Source organism: Culex quinquefasciatus, chromosome 3 (assembly GCF_015732765.1).
Source record: "Culex quinquefasciatus strain JHB chromosome 3, VPISU_Cqui_1.0_pri_paternal, whole genome shotgun sequence".
In the NCBI taxonomy this organism is placed as follows: Eukaryota; Metazoa; Arthropoda; class Insecta; order Diptera; family Culicidae; genus Culex; species Culex quinquefasciatus.
The window spans coordinates 184561910-184584704 of NC_051863.1; the positions used below are offsets into that span (position 1 = coordinate 184561910).

The 22795-nt window shown below is 37.9% G+C and overlaps 1 protein-coding gene across 11 annotated transcripts in view; it reads right to left on the minus strand.

Moving 5' to 3' along the window:
* Nucleotides 1-22795, minus strand: part of LOC6041241 (la-related protein Larp4B) — an 85935-nt gene that overhangs the window by 40870 nt on the left and 22270 nt on the right. For 3 of the 11 annotated variants that reach the window (XM_038262141.1, XM_038262140.1, XM_038262139.1), the window contains exon 2: nucleotides 18796-19212. The exons of 1 other annotated variant lie outside the window; for it this stretch is intronic. In XM_038262141.1, the coding sequence (XP_038118069.1) occupies nucleotides 18796-18805 (10 nt within the window). In that variant the 5' untranslated portion in view covers nucleotides 18806-19212. Of the gene's footprint in view, nucleotides 1-18795; nucleotides 20039-20195; nucleotides 20383-22795 lie in introns of those variants that run through there. 7 more of the 11 variants (XM_038262135.1, XM_038262132.1, XM_038262131.1 and 4 more) reach the window with 5 other exon arrangements.

Here is a 22795-nt window from a genome sequence, read left to right on the forward strand (position 1 = left end):
AAAAATCTAAGATCTGACAAAAACAAAAATTGTATCGAAAAAAAAGGTTTTGCATCGAAAATTTTCAAAAAATCTTAAGATTTTTTAATAAACCCAAACATGCTAAAAATGATTTTAAACGCAGAAGAATGTATTTTAATTTGATTTCAGCTGGTTGCACTTGAATTTTCATTGAAATTTTGAAGTTTATTGTAAAAATATTTTTTTTGCCCCCTGATTTTTCGGGCCAATTTTGAAGGGGGGGGGTGACAAAAACTTTTAAAAATATTTGTACCAGCCTAATTGGCAAAAGTATCGTTTTTGATACTTCGTTTCAACTGGAAATGACAAAAAGTTAAAAATAACTAAATTTAACATTTTGAAAATATCTAGGGCACCTCCGTGTACGCACGAGAGCAAGCAGCAGTCAAGTGCTCAGTGCTCCATCGTTTCGATTTTTTTCGTCGTAGTTTACCGTGATTAGCCGCGAGTTTGCTCCTGCAGCATGCCAAAGGCCGGCCGTGGCCGTGGCAGTTCGAGTGCGGCCTCGAAAAACCCACGAAGTTCGTCTACCGGCCGTGTGCAAAAAGGTAAACAAACCAACGCCGTGTCGGCCGCCATCGCGCAGGGGAGCGTCAGCGCTGAAGGCATCGACAAAAAGTTACTACATCCCGGATATGTCCCAAGATCACCACTGCGAACCCGTTCCGGTACTTCCGGTGCCACGACCAGTGGCACATCATCATCCGCCAACTTCCCCATCAGGAACGAGTTCCAGATGCTGAGCGACGACGAAGAAAACAACAACACCGACGGTTCCAGCACTACCGACGACGACGACGACGATGATGGTCGTGCACGGAAAAAAGTGCCGACGTCAAAAAAGAACAATTCTCCAACGGAACGAAGACCACCTCCAATTTTTGTTTTGGACACGTTGGCGGACGATGTTGACGAGTTGCTGGAAGGCCTCGGATATTGTCTGAAAATCGGTAAGTCGGCAGTGCAAGTGATCACACTGAACAGAAAAGATTTCGACCTGGTGCTTGAAGAACTGAAGCGTAGCAACTTCAACTTCTACACATACGACCCAGAGAAGCCCCCTGTTAAGGTCGTCTTGCAGGGTTACCAAGACCGTCCGATCGCCGACCTGAAGCGACACCTCTCGAACGCCGGAATAAAGCCACGGGAGATAAAAGTGCTCTCGCGAAAGACAACAGTCACAGGTACACACACCCTGTACCTGTTGTACTTCGACCGCGGTACCGTCAAGATCCAAGATCTGCGGCGGACTAAGACACTGGACGGTTTTTGGGTAAACTGGCGGTTTTACACCAAGAACCCGACAGACGTAGCGCAATGCCACTGTTGCCAGAAATTCGGCCACGGCTCGCGGAACTGCAACCTCCGGCCCCGCTGCGTGAAGTGCGGTGAGTCACACCTCTCGGAGGCGTGCGCACTGCCACGAAAGGCGGACTTGGGGGGAAATGAAGAACAAACTAAGCCGCGCGTAAAGTGCGCGAACTGTGACGGCAACCATACCGGTAACTACCGCGGATGCGTCGCGCGCAAGGCTTACCTCGAGGAGCAGGAAAAGAGGAAGAAGAAAGCAGCAGCGTCCCAATCTCCTCAGCGAAGTACGAGCGCAGCCGTTCCTGCAGCTGGACAGCGTACGGTTCCAGCGGACAACCCAGCGATCCCTCCTGGATGGGGGCGTTCGTTTGCCAGCCTGGTCGCTGCCGGTAGCGGCGATGCGGCCTAGCAAGGAGTCACCGGGGAAGATCTCTTTACCCTGCCGGAGTTCTTTGCTCTCGCGGGGGAGATGATGACGCGGTTTCGGAGCTGCCGTAACAAGGCGGAGCAATTTCTGGCCCTCGAGGAGCTGATGATCAAGCACATCTATAATTGATATTATTTTTGTCTGTAATCTAGTTTTAAGCTTTCTCTCTATCTATCCTTTTCCTATTGCACTTTCTGTAAGTTTTTTGAAAACTTTTTCTTACTCTTGTCTATTCCATAGTTATAAGTAATAATTTTTCGATTGAATTACGATGTAAATCACAGCTGAAAGGAACACCAAAACTCGGTTGTGTACCTAAATGAACTCATTGTAAATTGATTATTCACAAATAAAACCGAATTGAATTGAATTGAAAAATATCTAGGAATTCGTAAAAAAATGATTTTACTAAGTTTCCTTTTGATTTTTTTTTAAATGAATTTTTGAATAAAAGTTGATTAATCTATTTGTCAGTATTTAACTGTTTTATTTATTTATTTTTCAATGAAAAAAAAACAGTTTGAAAAGATTTTTTGTTTTACCACCTAAAATTAATGAGTTACATTTTTGTTGGTTCTATTTTTTAACCAATTTAATATTTTTTCATGTTTTTAAAACGTTGTTCGTTCTGAATAAAAAAATTAAAATACTTTTTTTTTCATTCAGAACGAACATCGAATTGATTTTTTTTTCGATTTTAAAGTTTTCCGATAGCTAAAAATCAAGATTTAAAAAAAGTTAATAGAAAAAAATGACATTATAAATTTAGTTCAACAATTAAAAAGTTTACCAAAAAATAAAACATTGCCAAACTCAAGTTGGAATCTTTTATTGAATATTTAATCACTGTGATAAAATGAAACAGAATCATACGTTTGCGCTAGCCATAATCGTTAAAATTAGGCCCAGTTTTTATATTAATTTTTCATTAACTTTCTTTTTGTTTTGAGTTAGTGTAAGAACAAGAAGTAATGTTTGATAAACAAAAATAAATAAAAAAACTTTTGATTCATAAAATCTCTCTGTGTCAAATGTGTGTTTTTTTAATGACTTAAAAAAACTTTAAACTCTAAAATAGATTTAAGTAGAGAAGGAAACCTTAAATTTGAAGTAAGTTACTAAAGAAGAATTGAGTGAATTTTATTTTGAAATTGTTAAAAATATTATAAAATTATTCAAGAATTAAGCAGGGTTTCTTGGGATTCCCGACTTTCTGACAAAAAATCGCATATTCCCGACTTTTTCCCGATTTTTTGTGGATTTTGGCGAATTCCCGACTTTTTCCGATTTCCCGACTGTACCAAATTTCGCATCGCGAATTATGAAAATTTTAATATTTTCGAAAAATACGGTGTTTTGTGAAAACTACAATTTCAATTGTGAAAATTTAGCATGATATGGTTGAATTAATTCGTTATTAGAAAGATTTTAAAAATGAGTTATCGCCGATAGAATTATCGCAATAACGATAACGATAACCGTTACCGTTATCGTCAGACGATAAAATTACACCTTGGTAACAATCTTTTGCGGAGGTCCTTTTGGGTTTTATGATGGGTTTTCTCAGGTTTCTGGGGAAGTTTATACGACTAAGTGGTTTTAATGTTGATTTTGGCTGATAGGTTTTATAGTGGTTTTAACGGCTACAATAAAGCCTAAAATTTTACATGGGCCCTTTGACAGCCGCTATACTCGTACCAGGGACCAGGGAAAGAATTTGGAGGACGGGAAGTGTTGATGCTTCGCTTTTTTAAGGGGATAAGGGAAAATCTCCACGATATCCCCAAGTAAGTTTCGCGTGGAGTTGGACGGTTATTGGGAACGTATAAGGTCTAGGATACGCTCTAAGCAAGCGTTGCGACTTTTGTCTTGATATAAAGTACACAGTACAAATTTAATGTGTTCAAACATCCATTTGCAAAGCCAGATGATTTGGCCGTGCGTTTCGTAATGCTCTGACAAACCCCGCAGATAATAACTGACGTGGATGCTACAGAGAAAGCCCAGCTAACATCCACATCCCGTCAATACCGACATGACGTTCGCGAGCTGCACAAACGCCCCCCAAAACTGCAGTGTTGTTTAATTTTAAGAACATCGCAACACAGTTCGCTCCGAACATCCCGATCGCTATCCAACCAACGGTCCGGGGAGGGACATCCCACTGCCGTTTCCCCTCGCATTGGCACACGCGTAATTAATGAGATTTGGCAAATCAGTGGCGTGTAACTACCGTCGCCGCCGCGAATATCTGGTGCGCGAATTATTGGATTTGAATCATCGTTTCGGCAATTGAAGAAAGCAACAGCAAAAGTAAAGTTCTTTTCTATCGCGTGATCGCCAAAATGGCTGCTCGCCGCATTTAATGAATTTGCCAGTGTGATTTAATTTGGCACAATGACTTTGCATTGTTGGGGAATGGGATCGCTCGCGCCCTGTCTTTGTTTAGATCTGCGGTGATACCAAATTCTCAGAAGTTCAGCGAGTGCGAGCTCCATTGTTGCCATTTTGACGTAGACTTACGTCTTTGTCGAAGGTACTGGGGTGTCATTCCAAAAAACCCGGGCCAAAGGCCCTGGATTACTGCGTCATCCGTCAAACGCTTATATCTTCCTTCCCTCTAATCGAATCGACACGATTTATGTGCCATTCGATTCGAAAATTATTCAGCAATTTGCTATAAAACTTTCATTGTTGGCAAAATAGTTTAACTATTGAAACAATTGAATGTTTTAAAATGTTTTCAAAATGCAGAGATTTTGCAAGCAAAATGAGCGCTTCCCACTCACGGACGGGAATGTCAAGTACCTATTTTGAGGGAAAATCATCCGAGCAACGCGACCGAGTGTCGGTCGCGAAAAAGGAGGGGAAGTAGCGGGCCGAAATCATACATAAGAACGTGCGCCAGAGCCCATTCCATCATTCACGTCTCAGACGTCGGACCGGCAGCAGCAGCAGCAGGAATGCTCAGCCCAGAGCAGCAGCAGCAGGAGAGAGGGACCAGAACTGGAAAAGAAGTGCGCATCGCCTTCTCGTCGTCACCGTCAGCCAGTTGCCTCTCGATGGCCGGACCGTTTGGATCTTTCGTGGTTGCCGTGGTTCGAAGTTGCCTCACTCCCCGTCCCTCGTCCCACCCGGGCAAGGCATCAACAAGATGAGGCGCGCGCCTGCTGCCTTCCGCCGAAAAGCCTCTCGTGGGTCAAGCCTTGGTTGTTAAACAATCGGGACATCCAACTAGCTCGTCGCATTCGCGGCGAGCGCTTCTGAAAGATTTACGTCTCATCAAATTCTAGTGTTGAAAGAGTTGCCCTCGTCCCACCCGGGACGAGGCAGCGAGCTAATTTGAATTTAAATTTCAGGAACAAATTTTGGTCTTCGGGGGCGACGGATTGCACAGCTTTCTGAGGCTGCTCTCGCCCCCAACCCCTATGCCCCCTCTCCCCCTCCCCCCATTCGGCTCGCTAAAATTCCTTCGTCTCTTTCTTTCCTCTCTTTGCCGTTCGAATGGGTGTTCCTTCCAATATATATATATATAGCTAATTCTTCAAATTAATATATGGAAAACCCACATGTCCACATATCTAAATTTTACGTAAGTCTACGCCATTCCGGTTATGTCTGTGACATAACTACTTTGACTTTTCGTCTGCGCGCGCTCTCTCTCTTTATCGATCTGCTCACACAGGGGGTGCGCTATTTTCAGCCACAATGCAGTGGTGATTCTTTGGGGATTGTTCAAAACAAGGTTCGATCCACCTGGGACAGGGACGTGCAGCACTTATTTACTACTTCTAATGTTTTGAATTCGGTTTAAAATTCTCTACTAGCAAAATGGACTGTTACTAGGTCATTAATCCGCAGATATTGTCGAAAATTCCACAAAAACACAATTCTCCATACAATAGCTGTTCCGGATTATAATGATGATAGCAGCAGACACAGTCAGATTAATTTCCCTGATGTATATTTAATAAATGTTCCAGCGATGGCACAGATCGGAACAAATACAGACACACAGAGAAAAATGAGTTCTCAGAATCGTGAATCAAGCGTTCATGAATTTGGGTTTCATGAACGCTTGTTTCACGATTTTGAAAACTCATTTTTCTCCGTGCATTGACAGATAGAAAAATCAACTTGCACCTCCAGTACTTCAATTGTCTATGATTTCCAGTTTTGTCTGAGTGGCACATACCATCATAATCGACTTCCCCGACTGCGGATAGAAGACCGTTGGGCACAGTACACCAGCATCGCCGTCGTGGGACCCCTCGAAGGCAAATAAAAGTGAATTAAGCAGCAATTAAAATCCCATACACATAGTCCTCTCTCTCACTATCAACTCTGCACACGCTGTCATTCGGTTTTCCTCTTGCTTCTTGCAAGACTTGCTGCCATGTCAGTGAAGCAGCATACGTGTCGCATGTAATTGCTAGTCACACAGTCGCCATTACAATCGGTCCTGCGACGACGTGTGCGGTTTTGTATAATGTGCAACACTGCACACACCTCAAACCGGCGCTGACGTGGTGAGTACGTTCAGCACTTGCCATTTTATTTTAACGATTTTCCACATTTCGAGGCGGCACTTGCACCAGCCGCGTCGACTTTCACCGAAAACAGACGAGAATTTTCAATGCGCTGCAAGGAGGAGCACGAAAAGTATCCGCAACTGCACCAGCCAATTGCATCAGCATGATTCACTTCTCTGAGTCAGCTGATTGGGTGGTGCTCCACGTTGATAGAAAACTTTGATCGCCAATTGGAGCTATACGAGCATCCGGAATCTTCCAGTTATAATTTGTGCAGTCGAACCGGAAGCAACCTTGACAGACGCTGTGCCTTTTTCTCTGTTCTTCTCTTGGCGCAGCAGCAGCAGGGGATAATCATTTATCGAATTTCCCACAGGAAATCCGTGAGCCACTCCCCTTCCCGATGTTCGATTTCACAAACTTTGACTGAGTTATCTTCTGCAAGCCCAAAATAGCAAAAAGTGTTATTTAATAATGTAATTGAGGTATCAAGTGCCAAACCGCACACACACACACACACTCATCACACAACTTATCAGCACGATCTGCTGTTTGTCCCCTGGAGGGGCGTCCATACCTCACAACGGTGATGTGATGATGGTCGTTATCATTCGGCGGGGTAATTACATACATATTGACAGGGCCGGTAATGGAAAACCATTACCAGGAGTCGCGGCGCGCTGACAACGCGAGCGATAAGAGAAAACAAAATGTTTCACATTCCACAGCAGCACAGTTTAATCATATAATTCCACTGAAGAGTGGAAACAGTAACAGGAACTGGGAACTTTGAATCATTTTCAGAGCCAGTTAAATTAGGCAACAAAACTGCCTTGATTGCAACTCGCTACACACTTTGTTGCCAACGGGAAAGCCGCAAAAAGGCCGGTGGTGGCCGCAAAATTAGCAAATTGTGAATTACCTGGTGTGGCAAGTGAGGCCACTCGTTTGAACCCCCAGCGAGTACGCACGCACACACTAAAACACATTCAATCCAAAGCTAACCCAAACTCCATGTTCGATCGACGGACTAATTTGGACTGCGGAAGAAATGAATAAGGGTTGAACAGTACACGTGAATGGAATATTTTTGAATATTACTTTTTAACAAGCTTATTGAAATCTGGCATCACTGTCCCGAACTATGAATACTTTATTTTAGTAATTCATAAGACATATAGAAAATACTTCTACAACTTTTCAATCAAATAGTTCATCAAAAATTCAATAGAATGTATGTCATCGCAAAACTGGATAGAAATACTTAAATAAATAACTTCTAAAACTATGTCTTGTACAGAATTCAGTTGATTTTTCAAAGACAATTCCAAGCCATACTAAAATCACACGAATGATTTCCAAAGCGTTTTTGTTATTGGAAAAAGAGCCTTTTGATTAAACATTTTAGCAAATATCATTTAATGTTGAACATGATGAACATCTAACAAGAACTGAAATATTTAACATCACTGTAGCAATCAACACTTAAAGAGTTATTTTAGAAAAGAAGGTTGAATTACTAAAATTTTCCATTTTTTGCTTTAAGGGGGTTTTGGAATAGAGATGGGTAAAAAAAGAGCGAGCTGCTCAAAGAGCCGGTTCACTCAAAAGAGCGAACGAACTAAGGCTCACAAAAAAAGAACTGCGGTTCTTTATGAAACACCACAGTTTTGAAAGAACCGTTCCAAGATGGAATGAATTTTGTAATTGTGTCTATTTTTTAGTAAATAAATATAATTAATAGATTTTCAACAAGATTTAGTATTGAATTCGTTTTTGAGAAATTAAAATGTAATTTGAAATATTTCAATGCTTATAACAGGGTGGGCACCTGTTTTGGATTTTCAATTTCCTGGTTTCTCCTGGTTTTCTCCCGTGGCCTGAAGTAACTTTTCCATATAGTTTTAAATCAAATTACAATAATTTTTTATAGACCGACGTTAGCATCTAAATACTTTTTGAACGCGTACACAACGTATACATTTGGTTCAATATTTTTATTTCTCAAGAAAGCTTTCAAATTGAGTACAAAAAGTTTTAACATTTTTTTTTTCAACATCCCACCATTTTTGCTTAACTTAAAATCAATAAAACATCGTTTTGTATTAAATTTTAGAATTTCATAAATTATTACTGGAAAGCAGAAATAGTAGTTTATGCAACAAGTTGCAAAAAGAGGACTTTTTCAGCACGAGTCGTACATTTATCCAACGAGGTTCACCGAGTTGGATAAATACGAAGAGTGCTAAAAAATCAAGTTTTGCAACGAGTTCCATACAACATTTTTTGCAATTCCAAAAAACACACACTAAGTGAAATTGTATGTCAAATTTTCATGTATTTTGTCAATAAATCGTTTAAATCAAAAAAATGTTGAAAAGTGTTACTTTTTGAAACAAGTGCTGAAAAGTTCAACTTTTCAGCATCCATTTGAGTGCTGAAAAGTAGAACTTTTCAGCATTTATTTTGAAAAATGTTGCTATTCGATTCTGTTATTTTTGGTACAGAAAAGTAGGCTAGTTCGTCGTTCAAGAATGACAGGAAAAGTAAGTAGTACTTTAACCCCTCATAGCGACTTTCAGATCGCGCAAATATAAGATAAATCTCGATACATCCTTTGTATGAGTCGTGCCAAATTTATTGAAAAAAAGAAAAAAAATAAACATGTTTGGATGTTTTTGAATTTTTGAGTAACACAGAATTTAGAAAATCAATTGACCGTGCTGCGATTTTCTGAACAACAGAACCGAAACAGTCAAAATTCAGTTAATCTTTTTTTTACGGAATTTTCAGATGAGAATTAAATAAACCCAACAAAAACTCAATTTTTGTGTTTGAATAAAAAAAGTGACTGTTTGTACTGAAATGACTATTATGCAGTTGAACTCTAAAAATATTGTTATTTTAAAATATCTGAAAATTTTATATAAAATTTAAATTACAATTTTAAAATAAATTTTAAAAGAAAGATATTTTTCAAATGTTCTGAATTTGAAAACAATTTGATAGGCATTTAACTGTTGAAAGATTCCCAAATAACTATGTAAAAATATCTGACATTTTAAAATTATACAAAAATACTCAAATCTGATTTAAAAACACAAGCACAAAGTTTCATAGCAATTTGTTCTTAATAATTTGTTTGACCGAGAAAGCCAAAAAACGAAGTTGACTTTATAGCTGTTTGGGTTAATTTAAAAGTCATTTAAATTTTAGAAAATTTTCGATGCTTATTATTTTTTTTTTTCTCTAATATTTTTGTTTTCGTCAAATTTTACATTATTTGAAAACTAATGATTGCAAAACAACTACACTAGTGTTAAATGCATTTTAAAACACTTTTTCCATGCAAATGTTGAAACTGTGGCTTTTTATTTCAATATTCATATATTTTTATTTTTTTTCAAGACCTTCAGATAATCGAGTCTGAACTGTATTCTTATTTTTAACGGCGCACATAAAGCTATGCTTTTTGCAACACGATTTTCGGTACGCAAATTTAAGTATCTTAGAAATTATGGGAACTTTCGGTTTTTTATTCCCTAAAGTTACTGTCCACAACAAAAATAGAGCAGATTTTGACTTTTTTTACAATCATATTGTTGAAGGGTTACATCCGTAAGTTTGACAATTTTGGAATACAAAGACAAGAACTTCCTTAGCTGCTTGAAATACAAAATAAAACAAAAAATAAATTGTTTATTGTGCTTATGAAATTCATTACTTATTGAAAAAAGACTTCAAAAATCATAGAGCAATTCTCTACGAAATCGGTCTTTTTTCTTCAATTTTAATTTTTGTATTTTTTAATCCGACTGAAACTTTTTTGGTGCCTTCGGTATGCCCAAAGAAGCCATTTTGCATCATTAGTTTGTCCATATAATTTTCCATACAAATTTGGCAGCTGTCCATACAAAAATGATGTATGAAAATTCAAAAATCTGTATCTTTTGAAGGAATTTTTGATCGATTTGGTGTCTTCGGCAAAGTTGTAGGTATGGATACGGACTACACTGGAAAAAATAATACACGGTAAAAAAATTTGGTGATTTTTTATTTAACTTTATCACTAAAACTTGATTTACAAAAAACACTATTTTTAATTTTTTTATTTTTGATATGTTTTAGAGGACATAAAATGCCAACTTTTCAGAAATTTCAGGTTGTGCAAAAATCATTGACCGAGTTATGAATTTTTAATCAATACTGATTTTTCAAAAATCGAAATTTTGGTCGTAAAATTTTCAACTTCATTTTCGATGTAAAATCAAATTTGCAATCAAAAGTACTTTAGTGAAATTTTGATAAAGTGCACCGTTTTCAAGTTATAGCCATATTTAAGTGACTTTTTGAAAATAGTCGCAGTTTTTATTTTTAAAATTAGTGCACATGTTTGCCCAGTTTTGAAAAAATATTTTTGAAAAGCTGAGAAAATTCTCTATATTTTGCTTATTCGGACTTTGTTGATACGACCTTTAGTTGCTGAGATATTGCAATGCAAAGGTTTAAAAACAGGAAAATTGATGTTTTCTAAGTTTCACCCAAACAACCCACCATTTTCTATCGTCAATATCTCAGCAACTAATGGTCCGATTTTCAATGTTAATATATGAAACAATTGTGAAATTTTCCGATCTTTTCGAAAAAAATATTTTCAAAATTTTCAAATCAAGACTAACATTTTAAAAGGGCGTAATATTGAATGTTTGGCCTTTTTGAAATGTTAGTCTTGATTTGAAAATTTTGAAAATATTTTTTTCGAAAAGATCGGAAAATTTCACAAATGTTTCATATATTAACATTGAAAATCGGACCATTAGTTGCTAAGATATTGACGATAGAAAATGGTGGGTTGTTTGGGTGAGACTTAGAAATCATCAATTTTCCTGTTTTTAAACCTTTGCATTGCAATATCTCAGCAACTAAAAGTCGTATCAACAAAGTCCGAATAAGCAAAATATAGAGAATTTTCTCAGCTTTTCAAAATATTTTTTCAAAACTGGGCAAACATGTGCACTAATTTTAAAATGAAAACTGCGACTATTTTCAAAAAGTCACTTAAATATGGCTATAACTTGAAAACGGTGCACTTTATCAAAATTTCACTAAAGTACTTTTGATTGCAAATTTAATTTTACATCGAAAATGAAGTTGAAAATTTTACGACAAAATTTCGATTTTTGAAAAATCAGTATTGATTAAAAATTCATAACTCGGTCAATGATTTTTGCACAACCTGAAATTTCTGAAAAGTTGGCATTTTATGTCCTCTAAAACATATCAAAAATAAAAAAATTAAAAATAGTGTTTTTTGTAAATCAAGTTTTAGTGACAAAAGTTAAATAAAAAATCACCAAATTTTTTTATCGTGTATTATTTTTTCTAGTGTAGTCCGTATCCATACCTACAACTTTGCCGAAGACACCAAATCGATCAAAAATTCCTTCAAAAGATACAGATTTTTGAATTTTCATACATCATTTTTGTATGGACAGCTGCCAAATTTGTATGGAAAATTATATGGACAAACTAATGATGCAAAATGGCTTCTTTGGGCATACCGAAGGCACCAAAAAAGTTTCAGTCGGATTAAAAAATACAAAAAAAATCGAATGACCGAAGTCCTAGAGAACTGCTCCATAGCGCTGAGTAAATTTTCTATTGAACCGCGAACTTGATCGGAAAAATTGCAGCTTATCAAATATTTGTTTTTTAAACCGGGTCCGGTGGTGTAGGTACACTAAAACCCCCGATTACGCTCAGGCGTTACGCTTTTTGTTAGGTTGATTTCTCGAAAACTGTGTAATGTTTCTACAATCTTTTGAAATCAATTTGTAGATTTGCACAAGACGTATAAATTGCTTTAAAAAGATTGCAAAAATGTTGCGTCGTTTCAGAGAAATCCACGAAATACAAAGCGTAACGCCTGAGCGTAATCGGGGGTTTTAGTGTAGTGGTAATCGTAGTTGCTTCTCCCCCCTCGCCAAAGAAATATATCAAGGAATACTCAACAGAAAAAAAAAACAACCAAAGCCTAGTAGCTTGAGTCTATAACACAAATTCAAACATTATTTTCCCGAATCATTTATTTAGAATATGGTAATAGAGAAAAGTATACGTTGAAGCCATTTAAGAGGAATTTGTCGAATTTTAACAAAACTTAAAATATTTTCCCGGTTTTTCAGTCGGATTAACGAGTTTTCCCGGTTTTCTCCCGGTGGAATAATTTCCCGGGTTTTTCCCGTTTTTTTCCCGAGGTGGCCACCCTGTAAAAAAAGCAAAGCAATCCACTTTAACGACCCCCGGGTCTTTTGTGGGCTCTGTTGCAAGTTTCTGCTCATTTCTAGGCGTCCGAAGGTTATGTGTGGTGAGTCACTCAAAACCTCTTTCACGCAAAATGGACCGACGTTTTACTTCCCCATCCGATAGAAGGCCAGGAGGATAAGGCGGGAATCGAACCCGGCCACCCTGTTATAAATGCCAAATTTGTCAAAACTGTTCCACGGTAAACTGCTTCAAGTACCTTTGGATACAAAATGACAGGCTAAAGAGGGGGAATTTTCCGATTTTTTTTTTAGTTATTTTGTTGGGAGGTCTATTGCAACATTCTCATCAATATACTTTGACAGGCTCTTAAGGGGTTACGTACATTTAAATCGGCAAAATATCGGATGTTCGGATGAGCTTGTTATGAGCACACACTTTAACTTTTTTTAAAATCTGTTTTCAGTGTATCTAGAAAACGATTTTTTCAGATCGTTTCTATATCTTAGGCAAAATTGTAGGTAAAGATGGAATGATTCCAGAAAAAAGTAAATTAAATATAAACGTTTTTCTTTTTTTTTTCACATGAATACGAAATTGTTTTTTGTAACTGAAAATGGTATCTTTTGAATTATAATACAAGGCAATCTAAATTCATCTGGCGGTTCTGCGAGTTGTTTTTGTACCAAATCCATAGTTTTAATTAAATTTAAAATAAAATTGTCCCTGAAAATGTCATTAATTTCATGAAAAATACATAGCTAAGCTCAAGTACAATTTTCAAATTTATTTCATACCGTTTATGAATGACCCCTTTAAATTTGCAATTTTCGCTCAATTAGACATAGTTGGGGTAGGTAAACTCGGAACCAAATAATACAAACCCTCGTCAAGACCGAAAAGAGAAGAGCAAAAAATAACCAATACAGGCTCGCACACCCCCAAGCCTATGCTCGAGCAAGAAGTCGATCGGCGTAGATCTGCGGGTAGCAGAGGCGTCTTTATGGTTTATGACCAGCGCACCATCGTACAATGGGAAAGGACTAGGTGAAGAAAATATGCGAATGAAAACCAGGCTACTGACCAACATCTCCCAGCACAGACGCCGACGCCGCCTTCGAGGGAGTCTCAAAGTCACATGTGCTACTGAGACCAGAGACGTCAAAGAGCAATAAAATGTCTCCTCTCCTTGCTCTCGTATGGTTGCAAATATTGCCTGATGATGGACCGACTGCCTGGCTTTGAAACAACGGCGACGACGATCGTCATCAACGCCCCGCCGCCGTCAAAGAAAGAAATGTTTAGGGTAGTGAGTCAATTGTTGAACGTCGCGTCGCGGCGACAGTCGCAAATGGCGAATGTCGTGGTAGCTATAGCGCGAGCTTCTAGATTATTTAACATCGCAACAGGTCGTAAATCTTTGGCACAGTTGGAACCGCTTCGGGGCAGATGTTTCCCGGTTGACCTTTCACTGATGGTGCTCCTTTTTTTTGTTTTGCAGTTCAACAGACAGACGCGAAATAGAAAAGAGTTCGTTCGACACGGTTTCAGGCCACACACTTGATCGTGTTCGTGGTATTCATAAATCTAGAAAACCTGAAAAATTTAAAACCTATGTTTTAGACGTTTGTCCATATAATTTTTCATACAAATTTGGCAGCAGTCCATACAAAAATGATATACAGTCATGCCTCGGTTTTGCACCGTTCAGCTGCCTCGGTTAAGCACGGCCCAATGCTTAACTGAAGCACAGAGTTTATCGGTTTTTGGCTATATGGGAGACATTGGCTTTAATCGTACGAAAAATCATGCAAACATAAAAAAAATATAGTGTTTTGAAATCGGGATGATGTCAGTTATCCATTAAAGTTATTATTTCATGAAAATTTTTACAAAAATACGTATTTTCCTGTATTTTGAAAATGCAATGTTTTTCGAAAAATACTCAAAATTATTTTTATTGCTTTTGGGTACCAAATAACCGTTTTTTTCATACATTTCGGATATAATAACAATTTTTTTTAGAAAATACTCCAAATTTTCACAAAACTACGTTTTTTTGAAAAAATACTCAAAATTGCAATTTTTACAATGTGGGTATCAAACGATCGGGATTTTTTCATACATTTCGAATGTAAAAACAACATTTTTAGAAAATACTCAAAATTTCAATTTTTACAACATGGTATTAAAGGTCGGGTTTTTCATACATTTCGAATGTAATAACAACATTTTTAGAAAATACGGGATGTATGAAAAAATCCCGATCGTTTGATACCCACATTGTAAAAACGGAAATTTTTAGTATTTTTTTTTGAAAATACGTAGTTTTGTGAAAAATTTGAGTATTTTCAAAAAATATTGTTATTACATTCGAAATAAATGAAAAAATCCCGATCGTTCGACACCCACATCGAAAAACGGAAATTTTGACTATTTTTTTTTTTAGAAAATACGTAGTTTTGTGAAAATTTGGCGTACTTTCAAAAAAAAAAGTTATTACATTCGAAATGTATGAAAAAATCCCGATCGTTTGATACCAACATTGTAAAAACGGAAATTATGAGTATTTTCTTCGGAAATACGTAGTTTTGTGAAAATTTGGAGTATTTTCAAAAAATATTGTTATTACATTCGAAATGTATGAAAAAATCCCGATCGTTCGATACCCACATTGTAAAAACGGAAATTTTTAGTATTTTATTGGAAAATACGTAGTTTTGTGAAAATTTTGAGTATTTTCTAAAAATGTTGTTATTACATTCGAAATGTATGAAAAAATCCCGATCATTTGATACCCATATTGTAAAAATTGAAATTTTGAGTTTTTTTCAAAAAGACGTAGTTTTGTGAAAATTTGGACTATTTTCTAAAAATGTTGTTATTGTGTGTGTGTGTGTGTGTGGTCCAATCCAATACCCGCTAACCGGTAGCGAAATTATGGGAAAGTATAATTTGTATCAGACTTTGTATATGCCGAATGCTGATACAGTTTATCTCAGTCCCGGGTATTAGGTGGTGATAGCCCTCGCGCTGCTTCCAACGACCCGTTTCAGAATGACAGAGCTACTTGCGGTCCAATTCCGAGGTCGCTGGGCATTGTTCGGCCCCGCCTGAACATAGAAGCAAGCATCTGAAGGAAACTCGATCTATATTTAGACTTCCAATCCCGTCAGGCAAATCAGGGATCAGCGCGTATTTAATATGAGAAGATAACATTTTTCAACACTACGGATCATTTCACTGCTAGAGTGTAAACCTTCTGATGGCCGACTGCTTAGCGTCCTAGACCACCAATCCAAAGGCGCGAGTTCGAATCCCGCCTGATTCATTTTCGTTTTTGTTCATATTCAAAGTTCAAATTCATGATTCCAAATTTCAAAGGAACCGACCGGGATTCGATCCCTGAACCTTCTGCGTGTGAGGCAGAAGCCGTAACCATTAAGCCACGGAGCCGGTTATTTTCTAAAAATGTTGTTATTACATCCAAAACGTATGAAAAACAAAACCTGATCATTTGATACTCATATTGCAATAACAATAAATTTTTGGTTTCTTTAGAGAAAAAAATGCATTTTCGAAATACAGGAAAAATACGTATTTTTGTGAAAATTTTCCCCAAAAAAATTTCAGCCGGATTAAAAAATACAATAATTAAAATTAAAAAAAGACCGATTTCGTAGAGGATTGCTCTTATCCAAACAAACCTTCGAATAATCAAGACTAGATGTACAATGACAGTTTTAACAAGAAAAAATATCATTATTACGAAACAGGAACAAGTACTCATATACTTTGATAAAATTTTCAGATCTCTGGAAAGCTCTTTTTACCCAAACACTTAAGGAGGTGTTGCACTATGACAAACACGCAAATAAACCAAAAGGTAGCTGTGTCCTATCCCTCGCCATGTCCGGATCAAAATCCATGATAGAGCTTTCAGACCAAAACTGTCAGACAATGACTGTCAGACCAAAGAGCAAAAAATAAACAACCTTGGTTTTGGACATGCTCACATAATTGGAAAAGACAATTTAAATTAAACATATTAAATTCGATTGAAATAATTGGTTTTTGGCTGCAAAAAGGACGTAAAAAGATTTTACGATAGGAAATGGTTGAAACTTTCGGCGTCCTGTAAACATTCAAATAAAGTAGTTTTATTTGCCAAGTTTAATCTTTGATCGCGTTTTTTTTGTGTCCACCCGAACCATCTTGAAATTAGTTATGCGGATTTGTGCTTCCTTACGTTCCATCATTCCCTTGAAACAAACCGCGAACTTTTTGACAGTTTGTCAGTTTGCGTACTTTGTTTGTTATTGCAGAAACGTCAACCATTTTGCTTTGCTTTTGCGAGTTTCGCAAACTGTCAAAAACGAAAAAATGCAAGTTTCATTGTTCGTTTGTTGTAGTCTAATACCTCCTTAAGGGGAGATTAACTTTGCCACATAGGGTTATTTTTTTCACTGTTTGATTTTTTATAATTTTTGGATTGAAGATATCGTAAAACCCTTTCACACATCTGTACACATCTTGGAGAATGTTTGGTGAAAATATGAACTTGTTTAGGGGTCATCCAAAGAAACTGGGTGGTCGATAAACGACGTCCTTTTGGTATTTTGATATTAACCCGTATCCAATCCGATCAAACATATGCAATATGGGTATCAAACTTCATGATTTTGAATGAACAACTCAGAAAAGTTAATTTGAGGTCAATTCTTGGACCCTGGCCACTTCGGAACCGGTTCTGTGTACCCCCGGGAACCTATGAAGTGGCCAATATCATATCAGAGCAAAACCCAGCAATATGAATATATCAATTCTTCATTTTGTCAATACATTTCAAAAATGGTCTTCCAAAATGTTTTTCTGGCCACTGGTCACTCCGGAACCGGTGCCGGATTTCCCCAGGGGAAATCTTCGAAGTGGCCAATATCATATCAGAGCAAAACCCATCAATATGGGTATCAAAATTCTTCATTTTATCTGAAAATTTCAAAGGCTTAAAAAAATATAATTGAGACTTATATGCTCATAACTTTGGATGGTTTTCAATTTTTTTTTTTGGGCTCGTTGGAACGGTATTCCAAATACAAGTTCAAAAATCTATAACTTGGCGGGTTTTCTTACAAAACGTTACTAAATCCACTTTTAGGTGATTGGTGACTTCTTCATATTCATTTCTTGTGACATGGTTGTCGGACTTTGATTTTTTTTTCGATACGTTGGATACTTTTGATTACTCATCCAACGACGAGTTGCATGATAGATCCGGACAACGAGATCCAGCCTTTAAAAAGTGTGTAAATAACGCTTAAGTGCTTATGAATTTTGATTGGGTTGTCAGATCTTAAATTTTGTTGGTTCATTGGAAAGGACTATTAAAAATGTAGAACATATCACCCTTTTTATTATCTCCCGGACTCTTGAAAAAATGTTTTATCTTATTTTTTAAAGTACTTTATTAAATGTTATAATGTTCAATAGAGACGTATGGGACACTAAGTTGGATCAAAAGATGCCAACCCAGCTGAAATCGGTTTGTTCAGAATTTGATTCGAGTCGATATGTATACTAGACGTGAGAGTGGATATCTAGGAGGTCGAATTAAGAACTTCTTTTCTAGAGTTTAGTTCGCTTCGTCAGGAGACGGTTATTTTAGCGGATTGCAGACTGGATTTCGCCATGTTAAGTGAATCAAATCCCGCTCCCATCTCCACCGCGCACCAGAGACAAGGAAAGGGATTCGGAAGACGGGAAGTTTTGGTGCTCCACTTTTTTAAGGGGACAAGGGAAAAACTCTACGGTGTCCCTAAGTTAGTTTCGCTTGGAGTTTAGTTCATTTTTAGAGTTTGGTTGGCCAAAAAAAAAATCCTGGGCTTGTTTTCATCAAAACAGAAGGAAACAATGGAATTTGAGTATTCAAAACAAAGGAGTTGCCAACAAAACCAAACAGATTCAAGACGAAAATCATTCCACCTTCTTCCACGGTACGCGACTATTTTTACCTTCCCAAACAGCGGACCAACGAAGACAAAAAAAAACGAACGAGAACGAACGATTCACCGCGCGATTTGCAAATTCTCAAGTTCATTCCGCCGTCGTGGGACGAACCGACGTCTTTATTGTCGCGTCGGAAATCTGTCGCGCTGAGACAAAGATCCCATTTGGGGTCTCGGTCACCGGATTTCCACCTGGTCAACTAAAGGTGTAAAGATATTTTGAACGACTTCTTACCGGTATCCATTCTGAGTTTGTGTGGTCTCGATTCACAGGACGTTTGACCTCCTTTGCGGGGAGTCCCTTCTGTCCCGTGTGTCCAGTCTCCGCGGACGAGACGGGGACCCTTTTTACATGGGGTGCCGCGCTGTTGCGAGGGGGGCGGCGTTAAACTCTTGGATGACTTGCGGCTTCTGGGGTACCCCTGACTGCTGCCCTGGCCGTCGCGGCCGCCGTCGACATTCGGCGGAAAGGAAAAATTTCTCTATTTCGTGCGCGATGAGACAGTACTTTTGCTTCACTCTTGGTGCTTGCTTGCTTTTTTTTTTCTTCACTCAACTCAACTCTTCTCGCTCTAGCAGTGTGTGATATCACTCTTCCAGGCTTTGCCGCGTGTGTAAATATAGATAAACCATGTATATCTCTCTGTGTGTGCTGGAATCGCTCGCGAATGCACAAGTACAAAAATCAAACAACCGAACAATAAAAGGCGATATATGTGTATTGAACGAAACCAAAAAAAAAGAAAACCACTGATTACTCTATTATCACTTGATTTTTTTTTCCTTTCTTCTTCTTCCCAACAGCACACTCTTCTTACTACCGAAATTCGCCTCCTTTTCCACCCAAGAAATAACAACTACTTCGAAATCTCGCTCGCGCACTGACACTTGCGCGACTGGTGCTGCTGCTGCTGCTTATTATTATTTACTTTATTTTCAATTCTCCTCGCGGACCAGCGCGGCCGGCCGTAGTAGTCGTGCCAGCACCACCGTCTGTTCCGGATTGACGTTTCTGTCGGCGTATTGGTGCTGATTCGTTTTGCTTTTCTTGTTGTTTCTGCTGTTGTTTTTGTTGTTGTCGTTGCCGCTCTGCTGATGTTGTTGTTTTTATTTTTATACTACTATCTTCTCTCGCACTCGGCGGCACACACTTGCTTCTCTCTCTCTCTTTCTCTTCTCTGTTTTTCTCGTGCACTGACAGGTCCACCGTGCTGGCGCTGTCACTTGTGACTTTTTCTTCTCCCTCTCCGCAAACGGGGCGCACTCTTATTATTCGACGTCTCTTTTTCACTTACTCAATCATTCACTTTTTTGCTGCTGCTGCTTCTGCTGCTGGTGCTGTATCACATACATATATTTTAACTTTTCAACTTCCACACTCACTCACTGCCTGCATATATTGCTCTGGCTGGCTGGTTGGTTGTTCAATCGAGAAAATTATCTCCCATCAGCTAATCCTAAATTTTCACAGGAAGTGTCTAGACACGAAAAGACAATTAAAAAAAAAACATGAGAACCCAAATCCACCTTGCACAAGTCCCACAACTTCACACAAAAACCCCCCTCTTTCCACAGAAGGAGCACACTTTGTGTGACGGATCCAATATGTCTTCCACTTGGCTCAGCCGTACACACTTTCAAATTCCTTCTCCAACAATCCACCGAAATCCAATCGCACCGTAACTCGTTCCGCGGAACCACGCGGCTGCGGAGTCCTGTACCGTGCCTTCCCGCAGGAACGCACAAAAAAAAAAAGTTCTGTCCACAACTCGGCCACACTTTGCAGAAAAACGTTCGGCGCCCCCGATGGTGATGGTGTAACTCGCATAACTGACGACGACGACGATGACGGACGGCCTCTGCCTCCCCCCAGTATAGTGTGGCAGCAGCAGCCCAGCAGTTCCAAATCCACCAACAACAGTCGAGAGACCTAACCGACACGCACGGAACGTGTGGACTGCGGGCGATGGTACCAACACAGTTACACACGAGTCGGTGGGGTGCCAGTGCTGCTAGGTGGAGGATTGTTCCGACAGGAGCTAGCCCATGAATGAATGGTCTTTGGGAGCTTTCTTTTATTACGTAACGCAGTAGGGGGGGAGGGGGGGTCGAAGGCCGTGTTACACTCCATACAAAAAATTTAAAATTTGTATGGAAATTTTGTTACGAGGGGGGGGGGAGGGGGTCTAAAAGTCCGATTTTTCGCGTTACGTAATAAAAGAACGCTCCCTTTGAACCATGTATTGTTTGCAAACTGTTTGTGTAAGTTCAATGAGTTTGTTCTTTCAATTGCAACGAATCATCTTTGGGGTTAACTCTAAGCAGTAGGCCTGGCCAGTAAAGGATGTTGGAAGTGGTCAACAAAAAAAAAAACACAACAATGATATGTATTCTGAATGAAAAAAATACCCTTCTTAGACTAGGTCATTGCAGATTCCAACAGTAAATTGAATTTCCCAAAAGATATCTTAAAAAAAAGATTTGCACGTTATTCAACGAAAAGCAGAGGATTTAAAACAATTTTTTTATGACATTTTCTAAATCCTGAGATCGATTGTTAAAATTTAACGCCTTCGTCACGAGATATCAAAAAATGGACCTCGGATTCGTAATCAGGGAACAAAATGCCGCCCAATATCTAAAAAAATACTTCAAAAATAAAAGTACTCCTAATTTCGATTCAAACAAAAATTAATATTTATTATATTATATTATTACATTAATAAATACATGGGGCGAATTGGGACAGCAGTTTTAACCATGTTAGAGCACAATATTTTGATTTTTCTGGTTGGTTTCGGTTAGAACAGACTCAGGCCAACAAAATGTGTTCATCCATTTCCAAATTTAAAAGCATTAAATGCTTTAAAAACCCTATTCAGACTGTAGTCCCGATTCACCCCAGATTACGGTATAAAAAGGAAATTGCAAAACGTAAAAAGTAACTGCATTTAAAACTGTATTTAATATTTTTATCAAAGAACGGTCAATCCTTCATACTTTTAAAGCAAGAAGTATTACAAAATGCTTTATACGTTATTAGAGTTATGCTACTACCAAAAATATCTATGAATTCATGATTTGTTTTCCTAAAGTTGGATGCCCTTTCGATCTGCGATCTGAAAATTAAAAAAATTGCAACAAAAAATCATAAAGTTCCCTATTTGATTAAATTGCTAAAATAACCATTTAACAACGTGTTTTAAATACAGTCCAGAATCGATTTTGCATTTTCCTTTTTCGCAATTCGCAATTTCGCAATTTTTCGCAATTTTCATTGTAAGAACGGGCCTTGACCGATCTTATGCACTAGGTTCCCGACGAACACGCACTGCCCTTACACCTACATCTCACCCTTGCTCTGAGTCAGTACGAGCAGCACGCTAGAACACGCTTTGAGTGTTCGTGCCAGGCATGCACACCTTCTTTTCCGGTTACGCATTTTAACTGGGCCGGGGGTGGTACATTAAGTAGGGTTTGATGTAAGTATAAGCGCCTAACCATTTAAAGTGTGCCTATCAACTTTCATTAAAGCAACAACTGTTTTATATTTAGTTTGAATTCAAAAACTAGTTGTTATTTTACTGTGTATTGTTTTCTCCTGAAATCATTCCTAGTGTTGAGTCGTGTTTATATGTTGCTATTTCTTTTGTCGCGGTGTTTTGTTACAAATTTTGGTCCTAAGCATTTTATAAAAGTTTTTCAAAAGTACAATAGTAATATTTCTGTTGATTCTTTGATCATTCCAAAAATTGAGTAAGGGCTCAAACCTCACTTGTTTTAAAGAAAATTGTGAAGATTGAAAACAATGGACAGTGAAAGAAATATATTATTGAAGAATCAATAGTAAAAGAAAGATAGTAATTAATGAAGTAGATAAAGAAATTAACAATAGTTAATAAATAGAGGCAACAAACAAGCTTAGATTATATAAGGGCAATTTATAGGGCAGATGAAAAAATATTCAAATAGATAAATAAAGATAAACAAAATTGACATCGCTACCAAATTAAGGGAAAACAGACAGTTTGTTACAGCAGCATCAATTAATAAATAGAGTGGAAAAGCGTTGAGAAATAAGAGAATCAAGAAAATAAAATCGAAAACAAATGGACGATAATAAACAGAAGGCGTGTTAGAGAATCAGTGAAACAAAATAAACAGAATACAGATGGTAGATAGAGAGCCTGGAGCCTATTAGAGGACGGACACCTCAAACCAAAAGCACCAATCGA